This window comes from Pseudorasbora parva, chromosome 15, assembly GCF_024679245.1.
Source record: "Pseudorasbora parva isolate DD20220531a chromosome 15, ASM2467924v1, whole genome shotgun sequence".
Lineage (NCBI taxonomy): Eukaryota > Metazoa > Chordata > Actinopteri > Cypriniformes > Gobionidae > Pseudorasbora > Pseudorasbora parva.
Window position 1 is genome coordinate 18,720,017 of NC_090186.1, and position 17,268 is coordinate 18,737,284.

The window sequence follows — 17,268 nt, forward strand, 5'->3', positions numbered from 1 at the left end:
CAGCTTGAGGGTTTTATACAATCCTTCTGGGATTGTAGCAATCCAAAATGTCTTTCACTTACACAACATAAATGACAACTAATGAATATGCAGCTATGGAATAGAAGAGCAAATGCCATGTACCTTCACATGTGCTCTTGTAGTTCGAGCAGCAGTCACCCACTTTCACACAATCTCCAGAACAGGAGCAGAGGCTGCTCATCAAGCGCTCCTCACCGCAGCGGAATTTAGAACATGTCCAGCGTTTACCTGGAACACAATGATGGATGATAAACAGCATGACAGAGATGTGGGAAGATTATGATAATTTTTATAGTGATTTGCACAGTGCATTTAGTTTCAAAGCTGTTTGACAGAAAATGTGTTTCAGTGCAATATCAAGACATACACCGCTGAGGATCTGGTATATATGACAAGCCTTCAGAGCGGTATAGAGGAGTGTATAAGCATATTTAAAAGCAGACATTTGATTAAAAAATATCTTTATAACTATTTATAGTTAATACTATAGTAACTACATGCAACATGTGTAAGAAGAACACTGTAAAATGAAGTGTTATCATAATTAGTATTAAAACAACCGAAATTCAAATTAACTTTAACTTGAAGAAACTCAACGCACAAGGGAAAAAATGTTAATGCTGTTAAATCAATTTCAAATTTTGTAAAGTTTTTAATTTCAGATTTTTTTTCAAAGGAACAAATAGTGACACATGCTCAACCATTAAATTGTATGATTTTGTTCATTTTATTATGAAAATCTTCGACCATATGGGAATCAGTGCTATTTTAGTATCATTGAGGTACTTTTATAGTTGTTATTAATATTTTTAGGGTGGGTTGCACTAACAATGATTAATCTTAAATATAGATTAAATCAAGGTCTATCTAATAATTCTGCTGTATAAAAATAAGCAGCTTTACATTTAAAGGGGTGATGAATTGAGAAATCAACTTTCCCTTGAGCATTTGATATATAAAAGTCAATCGTTATATAAGAATATACTGCAAGTTTCAGAGTTGAAAACATACTTGTTAGTCGATGAAAAGCTTTTATTGACACCAGGCCCAGAAAACGGGATCTCTCAAATTGATCAATGACGTATAGAATGAGGAAAAGCTGCCTCAACAGATAAATATGTACAATATGCCTGCTTCCGTAGCCCTGCCCACCGACTCAGATTGTGTTACTGAGCAAAAAACATGCCAAAGATAGCAAGACACTGTGCTGTGCCTGGCTTGCTTAAAGGGTTACTTCAGCGATTAGCATATGGCTTTCTATCAGGAGAAACCCTGGAGTATATTCGAATGATCCCCCCCCCCCCCCCCCCCCCCCCGAGACGAGAGATATATGCATTTTATTTCTGGAAAAATTACTCCAGTGACGCAAATAGCACATCAATTTGCATAATCTGTAAACATTTTGGCCAGAGGCTAAAGACTAAAGCCAGCAGAGGGAGCTATTTCTGCATGTTTTCAACCCGTGCATGGGGAGTGGGACCGCACTCACAGCTCGGCTCGCAGCTGCAGGCATTCATGTAAACGGAGCGGCCGGCGGAGGTGCTTTAACTTCTCAAATTAATTCCCATTAAAAGTTAAGCTTCCAAAGGCATGAACTGAAAACGCACCAGACTGAACAAGCGTTGAGAACTACTGCCGCGAGTGCAGATGCGTTTACCTTAGCTCTCATCACGAGAGCTCTTACCTCAGCTCATTCATCATGATGAGTGTAATCTTACTCCTGTTGCGTTTGTGACACTCACTCAGCGGCTAAATACCAATATATTGAACAGACACGTTCAGTTTTTAATTGTAGTGTCTGTTCCCTAACTGAACTGATTTTATGAAGATGAACGCAGTGGTGGGAAAGTGATCAGTGATTCAGAAGGGGTGGCTTTGGGAGTGGCCTCACAGGGCCGCAAAGCATTCTGGGAATTGTTGTCTTTCATCCCCAATTAGACAAAAATAAATTTTCTGTCTTTTTTTCAGTCTAGAAAGCACCAAATTCAAAAATCATTTCACATTTCTACTACATTAATGACTCAGTTTAAATACAGATTAATTTTCCCAGTGCTGAAGTACCCCTTTAATTTCAGTGCAGAATCATTTATAAACAAGACAGGTCAATACTGGATTTGCAGACCTATTGACATTAAAACACAATGCTCTTCCTTCTATATTGGATCCGACAGGAATGGTGCAACACACTTATTCGAGTAAAATATGTTTTTTTATATGTATTGCCTTGTTACAGATCGTTTTGATTATGTGTACATGAACACACCTTAGCAGGCTGTCACAGGACATGACACACACAGGACATGACTCGGACATAGGGCAGGAAATGACAACCCCATACCGGACTACCAAAACGGAAGCCTGTCGGCAGGCCGGTGAATCTTAGATAGTGAAACAACATTAATTTCTTGATCTGTGTTGTTCACTCCCTTGACTTGATAGGGCGCATGTGCACCTGTTTGTGTGTGCGGTTCGCGCTTATATCCACCGATTGTGGGGGTCAACTCATGAAAAAAAGTATATTCCAATAAATCACGGGTGGATGAAAAATAAATAATTGTGTTTGTTTAATAAATACATTAAGAGCGTTGTCATAGAATCATTCTGGTTGCCACTTTTAAAACAATCCCTCCCTCATGTGAACTGAACTGACAGGGGAGCAGAACCTCATTAAATATGCAAATCTTATGCATATTTCCATGCTTATGAAATCGGAACGTGCTGCTGCAGTTTTCATTCTCTGCTTGATCAGTAACGGTCTCTCTGCGTAGCACTTTATAAGGACAGCTGGCATTTTACATGTTTATTTCCTTTATTGGCAAGAGCTACTTAGTCAGAGAGAGTTTGGTCAATGGAATATTAACACTGTTGCTGTCAAAGGCGAATCCATCATGGCGGCGAAAATGAATCTTTAATGGATATTTTAATCGCAGGTTAAATACTAATCCTGATTTGTTAATCTGGGTTTAAAATCCACCCAAAGAATGTTTTTAATTTTAGTTCAATAATTTAGTTTAAGCAATTTTGCTGCGTGTTGTCATTATATATATATATAAAATTATTATTTATTTAAGTTATAGTTTTAGTTATGTATCGTTATACTCAATGAAAATAAGAGGTTTTGAACTTTTTCATTTTTGTTCTTCTTTCTTAATAAATATTATTATTATTATTATTATTATTATTATTATTTAGTTCTAACTATTATGAAAGTTCTATTAAATATATATTATTATTTATTAGCTGTATCATAAAAATGACATTCATCAAAAACATGAGTGTTTTTCAATATATTCCACAGACAAAATGTAGAAAAAGTCATATATGTTTGGAAAGACATGAAGCTGAGTAAAACGAACAAATTCTTAAAGAAACCATCTTTTTAATCACAAACACTGAGGTCTAGCATCTGCTGGCAACATAATGATTATGTTCAGTGGTGTTTGTAGTTAGTAAAGGTACTTATCAACATCTGTGAATCTTTAGTCAAAGAAAGAAGATGTTACACAAGATAAAGCAACAAAAACTAGGTCTGTGGTTTTTTGTATGTATGATAGCAACAGCTGCAGATGCTTTACTGGCAGTTAAGTTCTATAGTATAGTAAATGAGAAATGAGACAGCGAGACAGGAAAAGAGTTGCTGTCAGCAAAGCGAAAGTCACTGATCCTTTATGTGCAATTCACCAAAAAAAAAGCAAAATCCACCCCTTCCGCACATGCAGTGCACACAGCAGGCGCCACAGAGATGACCGTTTGGCTACTGTGTTGGAAAATGGAACAGATTCAAAACATCAGGAGGGAAAAACTACAGGGAGTGACTTTGAATCCAAACTCAGAGACACCCAGTAACTCCACAGAGCTCTAACACTGTACTGAGGGAATTTCAGCAGGTGGGTGTTGTTGGTACAGACATTCTTGTTCCCAATGTTTGCAAAGTCAGACCTTTTCTGGGCTGTTCCAGACCTGCATAAATGGTCAGTGTCTGTACACACACTTTAAATAACTTAAATTTGCCTTTTTCTATCTCAGACACACAAACACAGATGGTTTTCAGGGCATAATTTAAGGCTTCCTGAAACTGAAGAGTGGGAGTGTGATGTTGCAGTACCATGACCCAAGGGAGAGTTTACACCGTCTCAGGTGATCCATTCATAAGAGAACAGCACAAAATACCATACAAGAGACACTTTACAAGACCGTTATATTCATACAAACAATGGCCCTCATTTATCAAAAGTGCGAACACCAAATATACACCTGGCATACACCTAAACCCACGGTGACTTTAAGATTTATTAATATGGACGTTGGCGTACGGCACGCTCAAATCCTACGCTAGTTCAGGAGGTGGTATACGCACATTTTGAGTTAGTGCGAAAATGCGCAGAAAAACAATTCCTAACACCACAAAACGCACTGACAAAGATATATTATGAACAACTGTAAAACAACAACAACATAGTAATTATAAACTTCAGTGTGTATTTTTGTGCAACACTTCAATGTTTAATATGTGTGACTTTACCAAAGCATTTGATTTGTAGGCATATTCCTCCAGTTGCGAGCCTGTGAGCTTTTGTAAGGCCAGACAGCTGTGCACCGTCTGGGACTGGAAATAATTCAGACTGACAAATAATAAAAATGACAGTCTTCTTCTTTTAAATAATAATAATAATGACATTTGTTTTCTAAATAACAATTAGCGTCATTATTAATAATAAAAATCATAATAATAATAATAATAATTAGAAGAAGAAGAATCTTACAAATTGTCATGCAATTATTAATGTGAATATACTCCACATAACATCATCATCACTATTGTACATCCCCCAAAACATGTGACGTGATACGAAATTAAATGCTAATTGTTTCAAAACACGTGCTGTAATATAATGCATTGTGATTGGTAATTTCTCATCCAAACAGCTATTTAAACTGTTGGAGTGCGCTTCTCAGCCCCCACACTATTAACAGTAGGCTACTCGTAATTTGGGTCCATATTTTGTTTTTGTGGGTGCCTTTAATCCCACTCTTTAAACTCCCAAATAAAACTATTTCGTTTTTTTCCACCTGATGATGGTCTCGATCTCCACACTGGAGACGTTTTGCTTCTTTGCTGTCTTCCGTTAGCCTAGAAATCTAAACGCACCCTAGCGGCAGCAAATTTAATCTGCCCGCAAGTGTCGTCTAGCAACTCTCAATACCCTTCTGAGCTGTATTCCCCTAACTCTTGCCGGGCCAATCACATCGTGTATAGAGTCGGTGGGCGGGGCCATAATGACAACGGCCGAGTTGCGTTTGCGTGCTTCTAGTAAACACAGAACTCTGTGAAGACTGCGACTCTGGAAGACTAGGAGTTAAGCTTTTCTCTGAGAAAAGGACAAAGAACGGCACTGAAGTCATTCTTAAAAAGGGAAGATGTATTCTGAGTTTTGCCGACCGGATACGGCAAATGTTTAATCTATCAAGGAGCTCTGTTTCACCTTCGTTGCTCTGGTTGGTGTAGCGCTATCTTATCGCGTGCAGAGGGAGTTTGAAAGACAACCGTTTATCCCGCCCCTCGGATTGAGCCCTGTCTATGGTGAGTTTCCAGACCAAACATCTTGATGTGGGTCTGGCTTGTCAGGCTAGTCTTCTGTGTGTCAATAGCGTAAAATGAGGGCGTGGGGGAGGCAGAGACTTGAATATATAGGGGCGTGTTATTCTAATGATGATCGTTTTCAGCCGCCGCATTTATCAAAGGCAAGTATTGCGTACACCTGGATTGCAGAGGTGCGCACAGCTTCATAAAACAGGCGGTGAGAGGAGTGTAAGCATAATCTTACGCCAACATATACGCCCGTTTCTACGCAAGATTGATAAATGAGGGCCCATTTCCTGGGGTCCAAGCTCATTTATAAAACAGTTTTTTTATAAGTTCATGCAGGAAAGTAATGGGTTTCCTTTTTCACATTCTTTCAAGTAATAAATAAAGTCTTATCTGATTGAGACCTTTCCTGCTCTTTTGGGGGAAGGTCTGTTATTTAGCATAAAGCATTTAAAGCTTATTTGTTAAATCTAACAAGTAAAATTGTGTGTCACTTTTGACTAACAAGGAAGTTTTCAGCTCTGAAACATATGTTCCCTTTCGGGGAACTCGAGCTGTGTCGAAACGCTGTGAGAACGCCTCTGCGTTAATGCGTTGTGAAGCGCCTGTAGAACCATTCCATCGGGAGATCGATCGTCGCCGACGTGATGACGTCGCCGACGTGATGACGTCATCAACCGGAGACTATAAAAGGTCCGCGAACACAAACAGGAACTAGCTTCTGAGCCTTCAGCAAGCGATCTGTGTGAACCTGTCTGTCTATTTGGTGTTTTTGTCTGTCTATATCCAGAGATTTTCCACCCTTTTGTTAAATATTGCAGTATATATTAACAAACAAAGAGAAAATAAAATAGATAGAGTAAAATGGCGAGTGAAAGCAGCTTTAAGAGGTGTGTTCATCCCTGCCCACGCTACATCACGAGCGGGGATACACACTCTCTTTGTGTAGCCTGCTTGGGAGCGCAGCATGCCCAGGCAGCCCTCGAGGGGGCTGCTTGCGAGCACTGTGAGCGTATGCCACTGAGAACGCTGCGCTCCCGCCGGGCACTCTTCGAGGAGGGTGCCTCGGCTCGTGTTCCCCGCGGCTCTGGTCCCGCTGCTGCCGAGGCAGAGCGGTGGCTTCAGTCGTGGGGTTCACACATGGACTTTACAGAGGGGTTTGAGACGGGCCCAGCCTTATCTCAGCCCTCACCTGTATCGTCCAGTGTCTCGTCTCGGGGTTTGGTAGCCCGCTCTGCGGTCTCTTCCTCCCTGGGCGGGGCACCGGTGCTCCAACTATCCAGCTCTGAGGAGGTGGACGTTGAGAGCATCGCGACTGAAGACTCGCCACTTCAGTCACCCGCTAGTGAGTTGAGGTTCTCACGAGAGCTGTGGCCAGGTTAAATATAAAAATAAGGAATGACTGGCTGGCTGAAATATCTGAATCCCATCGAAATCAGAGAAAACGAAATTAGATGAGCGATTCCTGCCCTCTCGTGCAAAGCATCAACGTCCTGCCATTCTTCCCTGACCTGCACACCGAGGTGTCTAGGTCATGGAGGAAACCGGTATCATATAGAGTGTTCAGCCCACATACATCTGCATATAGTAATATATTTGGGCTGAGACACTATGGTTATGGGGCGATGCCGAAGATCGAAGAGACGCTTGCGAGCTATCTCTCGCCTTCAGCTGCATCGTCCCTGGCATTTCCCCTCCGAAGGAAATCGGTGCTTACCTCAGCACACGGTACCCGTCTTCCTTCGGTGCCCACAGGGGGCCGCGCTGCTAACCCCGCCGCAATGTCAGGGCGCAGAGGGTCTCCGCGGGCCACCTGAGGGTGGTCCGCCCCCTCCTCGGAGGGCATGCGAGCAGTCAGGTCAGGTGTTCCCTGCCGGTTCGCCGTTTCAGGGCACTGCACTCGCTGCTCAAATTACACCAGAGGCCAGCCTCGAGAGGCTGGTTCCCTTAGTTTCCCCTCCGTGGGAAGACGGTGCTTACCTCAGCATACGGTACCCGTCTTCCTTCGGTACCCTCAAGGGGCCGCGCTGCCAACCCCGCCGCAATGTCGGGGCGCAGAGGGTCTCCGCGGGCCACCTGAGGGTGGTCCGCCCCCTCCTCGGAGGGCAGGGGAAACAAAAGGACGCTGAGGGTAGTCCCCTCCGAAGGGAAACGGTGTTTACCTCTGCCTACGGTACCCGTTGTCCTGCAGCGCCCTCTGGGGGCCGCGCTGCCAACCCCGCCGCAATGCCGGGGCGCAGACGGTCCCCGCGGGCCACTCGAGGGTGGTCCGCTCCCCCTTCGGGGGGCTCCCGAGCAGTCAAGTCAGTCGTTCCCTGCCGGTCTGCCGCTTCAGGGCACTGTGCTTGTTGCTCAAAATACACCAGAGGCCAGCCTCGAGAGGCTGGTTCCCTTAGTAGATTTTCTAGACGAGTGGAAACGTCTATCAAATATATCTCAGTGGGTCCTGCAGATAATAGAAAAGGGGTACGCCATTCAGTTCAGAAGTCGGCCACCTCCTTTCTGCGGTGTCCTACCTACAGAGGTGGGCCCGGAGCAGGCTCTGTTAATGGCACAGGAAGTAGAGACACTCCTGCAAAAAGGGGCTATAGAGAGGGTTCCCCCTCCCAGCAGGGAGTCTGGCTTTTACAGCCGTTACTTCATCGTGCCGAAGAAGGATGGGGGCTTACGCCCGATATTAGATCTACGGCTATTGAATCGCTCAGTGGCCAAGCTCAAATTCAAGATGCTTACACTCAGACAGATTGTAGCGCAGGTCAAATCGGAGGATTGGTTTGTCACCATAGACCTCAAAGATGCGTATTTTCATGTCTCCATCCTTCCACATCACAGGAAGTTCCTGAGGTTTGCCTTCGGGGGAGAGGCATACCAATATCGTGTACTTCCCTTCGGTCTAGCACTGTCACCCCGCACGTTCACCAAGTGTGTGGATGCAGCTCTGGCGCCGCTGCGTCTACAGGGCATCCGCATACTGAACTATATCGACGACTGGCTGATTCTAGCGAATACAGAGCAGATGGCGGTTCAGCATCGAGATGCTGTTCTCGGCCACATGTCGAAGCTGGGGTTGAGGCTGAACGCCAAGAAGAGTGTGCTTTCTCCGGCTCAGAGAACCACTTTTCTAGGTGTGAACTGGGATTCGGTAATTATGCGGGCGCAATTATCGCCAACACGCATAGCATCGGTCCTGGCAGCCGTCAGAGAACAGAAGCTAGGCCGGGCCGTCACTGTGAAACAGTTCCAGAAACTGTTAGGTCTCATGGCAGCAGCGTCCAACGTGATACCTTTTGGCCTACTGTACATGAGGCCACTGCAGTGGTGGCTCAAAACGAAGGGGTTCTCCCCGAGGGGAAATCCGCTCCGCACGATCAAAGTCACGCGGCGATGCCTACGTGCTCTGGTCATGTGGAAAAACCCGGGGTTTTTATCTCAGGGTCCCGTGTTGGGGGCTCATGTTCGTCGCGTAACGCTAACGACAGACGCCTCTCTCACGGGCTGGGGGGCGACCATGAGTGGTCGCTCGTCCCAGGGTCTATGGCAGGAACATCAGCGGCACTGGCACATAAATCGGCTAGAGATGCTCGCAGTGTTTCTTGCATTGAAACAGTTCCTGCCCGACCTCAGGGGCCACCATGTGTTAGTCAGGACAGACAACACGTCGGTGGTCGCCTACATAATCACCAGGGGGGTCTGAGGTCCCGTCCTTTGGACAAATTGGCACATCGGATCCTCCTGTGGGCCCAGGGGAAATTGCTGTCAATCAGGGCAGTATATATCCCCGGGGTCCTAAATCAGGAAGCAGACAGCCTGTCGAGACAGGGGCCGAGGCCCGGGGAATGGAGACTCCACCCAGAGGTGGTGGAGCTCCTATGGAAGGTTTATGGGAAAGCGGAAATAGACCTATTTGCTTCGGCGGAGAATTCCCACTGCCCGCAGTGGTTTTCTCTGACCCATCCAGCCCCGCTGGGGCTGGATGCCATGGTACAGGAGTGGCCGAGGCTACCTCTGTACGCCTTCCCCCCGATTGTCCTGCTTCCAGGAGTTCTGGAGAGGGTACGCCGGGACGTGGCCCAGGTACTTCTAGTGGTTCCGTACTGGCCGACCAGAGTATGGTTTTCGGACCTGATATCCCTCCTGGAAGGCTCTCCGATGGAGATTCCGACCAGGAGGGATCTACTCTCTCAGGCGGGCGGGAGATTCCTGCACCCACGCCCGGAGATGTGGAAACTGTGGGCCTGGCCTCTGAGGGGGCTAGGCTCATAGAGGAAGGTCTCTCGGCCGAGGTCGTAGAGACCATCCTTCACTCCAGAGCTCCGTCCACGAGGAAACTGTACGCTCTGAAATGGAAACTTTTCTCAGCATGGTGCAGAGAACGCCAGTGGGACCCAGTTAACTGCCCGGTTGGTACAGTGCTGGAGTTTCTGCAGGCAAGGTTCTCGGCAGGGTTGACCCCCTCCACAATAAAGGTGTACGTGGCGGCCTTGGGTGCCTTCCACGTCCCTTTCGGTGGAGTGTCTTTGGGAAGACACCCTCTGATTACACGTTTCCTCCGTGGCACTTTAAGGTTGAGGCCTGTGATGCACTCGAGGGTCCCAGCATGGGACTTAGCCATTGTTTTACGGGGCTTGTCCGAGCCTCCATTCGAACCCTTGGAGGAGGTTTCGGATAAGTTCCTTACCCTTTAAGACGGTATTTTTGTTGGCTATTTCATCTCTAAAGAGAATAGGAGATATTCAGTCCCTGTCTGTAGGGCCCTCATGTTTAGAGTTTGCGCCTGGGATGGTGAAAGCATTTCTGCATCCCAGGCCGGGTTATGTCCCCAAGGTTCCTACGAGCCCACGGGGCCCCATCACTCTTCAGGCATTCTGTCCTCCTCCTTTCACGACGTCAGACCAGGAAAGATTGAATCTGCTGTGCCCTGTCAGGGCGTTAGATACTTATGTCCACAGAGCTGCCCTGTGGAGGAAAACTGATCAGCTGTTTGTCTGTTTCGGGCCCCCTAAGAAGGGGCCCCAGTATCTAAGCAGAGGATGAGCAAGTGGGTGGTCGAGGCCATCTCACTTGCTTATGAAGCGGCCGGGCAGCCGTCTCCACTGGCTGTCCGGGCGCATTCAACCAGGGGTATGGCTGCTTCAAAAGCACTTTTGTCGGGGGCTTCCCTCCACGATATTTGTAACGCGGCCGGATGGTCGTCTCCTTTAACCTTCGTCAGGTTCTATGAAGTAGACCTGGCATCTACAGTTGGGGCACAGGTACTCTCGTAACCGTGTGCGCTTCGGCTTCACACATACGAGACACTTGGTCCTATGGCGATGTGGGTATAAGCGTTCTCACAGCGTTTCGACGCAGCTCGAGTTCCCCGAAAGGGAACGTCTCAGGTTACGTATGTAACCCTAGTTCCCTGAGGGAACGAGACGCTGCGTCGCCCTGCCATACTCCCGGCGTGCCCGTGATCACTTACTTCAGGCTTTATCAGAAGCTAGTTCCTGTTTGTGTTCGCGGATCTTTTATAGTCTCCGGGTGATGACGTCGCCGACGATCGATCTCCCGATGGAATGGTTCTACAGGCGCTTCACGACGCATTAACGCAGAGGCGTTCTCACAGCGTTTCGACGCAGCGTCTCGTTCCCTCAGGGAACTAGGGTTACATACGTAACCTGAGACGATATTCTTATATTACGATGACGTTTTATATATCAAAAGCTCAAGGGAAAGTTGATTTGTCAGGTCATCACCCCTATAAGATTCATCCTCACCTTTATTTCTAGTTTTATCCTATAAAACTAGACCCATTCTTTGATGTGCAAATTCACATGGAATAGTAAAGGAGCAGGAATGTAATAATCTGTTTAACTGCATCCTAACTTAAAGGGGTAATTTCTCCCCAACCAAAAATTGTATTACTGGTTATTTCAAGAGCTTTGAGGGTCTAGATCAGGGTTCCTCAAATCTTACCCTGGAGGGCCAACGCACTGCAGAGTTTAGCTCCAACCCTGATCAAACACACCCACTTGTGATTTTCTAAAGATTCTGAAGACATTGATTAGCATGTTCAGGTGTGTTTGATTAGAACTAAACTCTGCAGGAAAGTGGATCTTGTGGGCCAGATTTGAGGACCCTGGTCTAAATGGATAAGGATTCTAAGGTGCCCTGGAGATCCATAGGCCCCGTTCACACTGCAGGCAAAAGTGGCCCAAATCTGATTTTTGGGGGGTCAAGTGATCAGGTGAGACCTCTTCAGAGGTAGTGTGAACACTCAAATCTAGCCCAGATTTGATTTTTTCAAATCAGATTAAGACCACATACATATGTGGTCCTGAATCGGACCCAGATCTGATTTTTTCCAATGCGGGCGAAGTGTGAACCATCAAAGCGGATTTGATGCGGATATGATGCGTATTTTGCGTCAATCTATGTCGACATTGGTCACAATTATGCACCAGCGAGTTAGCACTAGACACAACAGACACAGACAGTAACTTTAAAAACTTGACTAGATATGGAGGACAGCGATGGAGCGAGTCAGTTAGGTGTTAGACCTAATTAGTATATGGGGAGATACTTCAATTCAAGCTTCACTAGAAGGATCCTACCATAACCGCTCCGTTTTTGAAAGCACACGAAATGGAAGAACGGGGACACAGAAAAACGTGGCTTCAGTGCCAAAGGAAGGCGAAAAAAGGCTAAAATAACCAACTTTGCTCTCTTTCTTTTTGTTGTTCTCCTCTTCAGCACCTGCTCATTAATGTTATGGCTTCCATTACACAAACATGTTTAAATAAAAGCGAAAATGCTTACTTCCTCTATAACCTCCCAAACTTTAGTGCAACAGCGTGCTGCATCTAATGTCATTGATATTGTTCTTTTGCACATGCGGGTTAGTTTGAAACCTGAAACAGTTCACACTGGAATCAGATTTAGGCCACATTTTAAAAGGTAATGTGAACAGCCAAACAAAAAATCAGATCTGAGCAAAAAAATCAGAATTGAGCATTAGGTATTGCGGTGTGAACCGCATAGAGATCTCGATGGCACAACCTAAAATACTCCAGGATTTTTTTATATTTACATTTAAAATGTAGAAAGCTTAAAGATAAAATGGTCTGTTTTTGTGTTGTTTTGAACATTTTTATAAAGAAAATCATAAAAAAAAAAAAAAGTATTGATGTTGTACAATGAGGACATTGCCATGTTACCAGTGCCTGAATTTTTGTACACAATATACTGATTCACAATCTAGGGAACTGATTGAGATGCACACTCTCTTTAAATGTCCTAATGTTCCTGGACTGAGGTGAAGGACTACCTACAGTACTGTCAATCAACTACTGCACTTGTTTTAAACTTTGCCTTAAAATATATATTTTTTAAAAACAGTCTGGTTGGAATAATGAGTCATTCCCTGCTGTTATGAGTTGAGGAACATAAAAGAGGAAGTTTAGCAGAATACGGCTGACAAGTGCCAAAAAAAAAGACAAAAAACATCATAAGTCATCCTTGTGACGTGTTCATTATATAAGCATTCCAAAGAAAAAAGAAAGTCTTAAAGATTTCGAAAGTTACTAAATTATTATTATTTATTTATTTTTGCTTTATTAGCAGGCAGTAACAAATTGACGTCATGAAGTCAAGGAATCAGACACCCTCTCCTTGAAATTTGAACAGTCAGATTAAAAGTATTGTTCAAGGAATGTCCAGTTCACTTTGCAGCCCTATTTAGGGCATCCATCTATTCGAACAAGAAAATCACATAATCTCAAATACTGCTTGCCATACTAACATTTAAATAACATATTACAAACAAACAACAAAATCTAAAATGAACTGTCCCATAAACGTTGTCTTCTTATTTCAGGCTGGACTGAGCGCATGTACAGTCCTAAGTCCTACGTTTCTAGAGCAATCGGAGCTTCTAATGGCAGCTGCAATGATGCAGCCTTTTGGAGATTGGCTCTTTTATTTAGAAGGCAGGACTTATTTCACCATAATACATGGTACACTTTCTCTCATTCATAGTAATATGAGAGCACCGTCTTGGTATCTAAAGCCTTTAGTCAGATGCATGTTAACACTAGGTGTGAACATGGTCTAAGAGACAGAGCTCGTTTGGACTCGGATTTTGTTTCTGGAACTTGAAACCGCTTCCTGAAAAGCCTGAAAAACTACCATTGGTCGGTGACCATATACAGATATTTTTACTATTATCTCATATTTTTTCGATAATTTGGGTTATTTTGTTGCAATATCTTACACAGAACAGGGAGGCTTGACATTTTACTGCATTTAAAAAAGATGCAAATAAACAGTCAGTAATAAATAAAAAAATTGAATAAAAATAAAAAAGAACAAATAAACACAAAGTTTTCAGGTAGGTCTAACATTAGTATAAAGGTACGAAATACAACACAAATGAAATGAATGAATAAATAAAATAACGCTGTATAGTCTTCATTGTAAAAATCAAATGTATTCAGTGAAGAACAGTACGTTATTTTCTCTGTCTTTTGTTTTTTGATTAACGTGACATCGCTTTATGATCATATGCAAGGATCCAACAAACTCAAACACAGTCAGGACTGTACTTACAATGGGAGTAGGTCACTTAAGCTGTTTCTTGCCCCTTTCTTTCTTTTCTTTTTTGAATAAAAGATAATACTTACAGCTGTGCAGACCAGACATTAGGGGGGGGGGGGGGGGGGGGGGGGGGGAGAGATGCTGTTTCATGCATACTGAGCTTTTTACACTGTTAAAGACTTGGATTCCCATCCTAAACATAGACAAAGTTTCAAAAACTAAGTTGGACGTTTGATGGAGTATTTCTGTGTCAATGCTCCTTCTGTTTTCTCACAAGTTTCGGAGAGTTTTTTTTCGAGTGTGGGTCCGCTTGACGTCGACAGAGCGGAAGGTCCTTGTATGGGCCGTACGAGCTCTTCTTCCGGAAAGGTGCGCGCGCTCGTGACTAGAGTGAGAGAGGAAATGCACACCCATAAACACTCTCTCAGTTGCAGATTCAGTCATCGTTATAGTCCACGCCGCGCTCCACTTTATTCCTATGGGTGATGTCAAACGACTTCAACGCTTCAGCACAGCATTCCGGGAAGGCAGCGCTGCATTTGAACCAATTTGAATGCTAAAATGACGGGAAATGGCACATCATCAACATCAAATTCACGAAATCAACAGTTACCAAAGAAGTGTGTTTTTGATGGAGCGGTGACGATAAAGGTTCACGGTCCTGCTTTGGAAGCAGGCGGTGAGTAAAACTGCTTCAAATGTCTGTGCTGTTGGCTATCGTTGCGTAAGTAAACATCAGTAAACAACACGATCGTGTATAACGTTATTTAATTTATCAATGGAGCATGCGATCTATGGTGTGTGTTTAAATACATTTGTTTAGCTGACCACTAAAGGTGTCAGTTTGTTTATTGTAAAACCACCCAAACATAAACCTAGCGTTCTCACAAAGTGTGCTTATTCATTCAATGAATCCGGATCTGATTCTGGATCATAGCTGTATTAGTTGAATCTGATCGATAGCCGTTTTCTTCTCCACACTTGAGGACGTCACCGCTTTGTGCGCGATCGTCATTCTTTAGCTCCGCCCACACGATACGCCTCCAGCCGCTCGTTTTTTTCCGGAAAGACTCGGTCCAGCCCATATTTCTTTTATTAATATAATAAAACTAAATACTTTTTGGAGCTATGAAAGATGCAATACTACTCCATAGGTACTCAAGATTGACATGAGATGACTGAAACTGAGTGCCCCCCCCCCCCCTTTAAATCGCTGGGGAAAGTGTTCTTTTCTCTATGCAGGGAAAAGGACACTGATTAAACCACATCCTCCCTGAAGGGAGGTTAACATATGGAGACTGCATCACATGGACTCAAGTACCACATGTGAAAAGAAGTCTCTAGTGCTCAGGAGGATGTGATCAGTTCGAACTTCCCAAAGGACTTACTATCCATGAAGTGCTGCTATAGCAGCCACATACACCTTTATGGTGGAGGGGAATAATAGCCTCTCCAGCCTTTCCTGCAGGAAAGAAGGCACTGACCCGACAGCCCATATATTTGCGTCTTCACTTTGGGAAGAACACCATTTCATGAGTTCACACTTTTACTATTTACATATAGTATATAATATGCATAACAGTATTGGGTGTGCTGTCTGAGGAGAGGGCTCCGAGCTCTGTATTTGGCCTGAACCCAGAGTACTCCCCCCATAGCTCTAGTTAGGAAAGTAACCAGGCAAGTGTGGAGGGAGACAGGGTGGTGGAGGGATGCTGAAAAACTGTTGAGGAACATTGGTGAGTTGACTGAGTTTATATGAGCCCCCACTTTTGCTGATTGGGTAGAGCTGTTGATTACTGACTGCTGACAGCTGGTTGAAAAGACATGATGATTGGATTGCATTTGAATGTGTTCCTCCCGGACTTTGTTAATAAAACATAATTTAGTTAAAAGACGTCACTTCAAAGCTTCGTAGAGGGTAATTAGGCTTGAGTGATAGTATCTGCCATTGGTGATAGTCCACTCAGGTCTTCCGCATCCTGTACAGGGACCAGCCATGGAGGTTCCAGAGATCTGAGCACAGGTGCCAAAGTGTGCCCTGTCTCTAAGTAAGAAGGTCCTTAGAGGAATTCTCCAGGGAGTGGACGTGAGAGCTCTGACTCCATTCGGATAAAAGAAATGAGAACTTGTTCTTTTCCCAGTTGATCCAACCAGCTGAGGTGCAAGCACCAGGTCCCTGGGTCTCCACAATAGGTTTCGAGATTGAGCTAGAATTGACCAGTCATTGAGATGAGAATGTGAATGTCCAATTTTCTTAACTGGGCAAGGGCAGCCTCTGTGACTTTCATGAAGACACAGGGTGACAGGGACAGCCTGAAGAAGAGGATCTTGTGCAGATGTGCTCATCCCTCAAAGTTCAACTGTAGGGACAGTCAGTGCTGAGGGATAATCAAGAGATAAGAGTATGCGTGCTTCCGGCCTATCGCTGTGAACCGATCTTGATGTTGAACGTCAAAATGCGCTTCTGCGTAAGCCTTTTGGACAGGAGCCCATGCACTCACAGATCAAAGATTGGCTGCAACCCACCACTTTTCTTCTGAATGATAAAAGGCTGTAAAACCCATGCCTCATTTTGGCTGGTGGGACAGCCTCTGTTGTGGCCTCCGCACACAGGAGAAAAATTGGAAAGGATGCCGTTGAAAATGGCAAACTGAAACGAGTGAAATTGTTCTGATGAGCAAGTGTGATGGGTTGGAAACACTAACTATGCACCAAGCTCTGCCCAGGGGGCACCAAGGGAATAGCAGTTTTTGATATACCTCTAGTGGATGCATCGTGACAAAGCAGAGCAGAGACCACCATGTCGGGAAGTTTTGCTTCCAGATCTCCTGGCTGAGGTTCTGAGATGTTGAGACACCTTCCCTGTTCGAAGAGTCCGCAATGGATTGGTCTGCAGGTCCTTCCTGCGGGGTGCGTACTTTCTCGACATATCTCTCTACAAAGTCGAGCCATAGCCAGGGTGGACATCACCCAACTGAATGCCTGGAATCTGACCCCCACCAAGCGCACTTACATTTTTTAATATAACTCTGATTGTTTTAGTCTGAAAGAAGAATGTCATATACACCTAGGATGGCTTGTGGGTG

At 44.5% G+C, this 17,268-nt stretch overlaps 1 protein-coding gene across 3 annotated transcripts in view; it reads right to left on the bottom strand.

Annotated features, from left to right (window-relative positions):
- enpp1 (ectonucleotide pyrophosphatase/phosphodiesterase 1) overlaps nt 1–17,268 on the bottom strand; it is an 82,237-nt gene that overhangs the window by 57,942 nt on the left and 7,027 nt on the right. For all 3 annotated transcript variants that reach the window (XM_067417287.1, XM_067417288.1, XM_067417289.1), the window contains one exon: nt 124–249. In XM_067417287.1, coding sequence (XP_067273388.1) covers nt 124–249 — 126 coding nt within the window. The remainder of the gene's footprint in view (nt 1–123; nt 250–17,268) is intronic.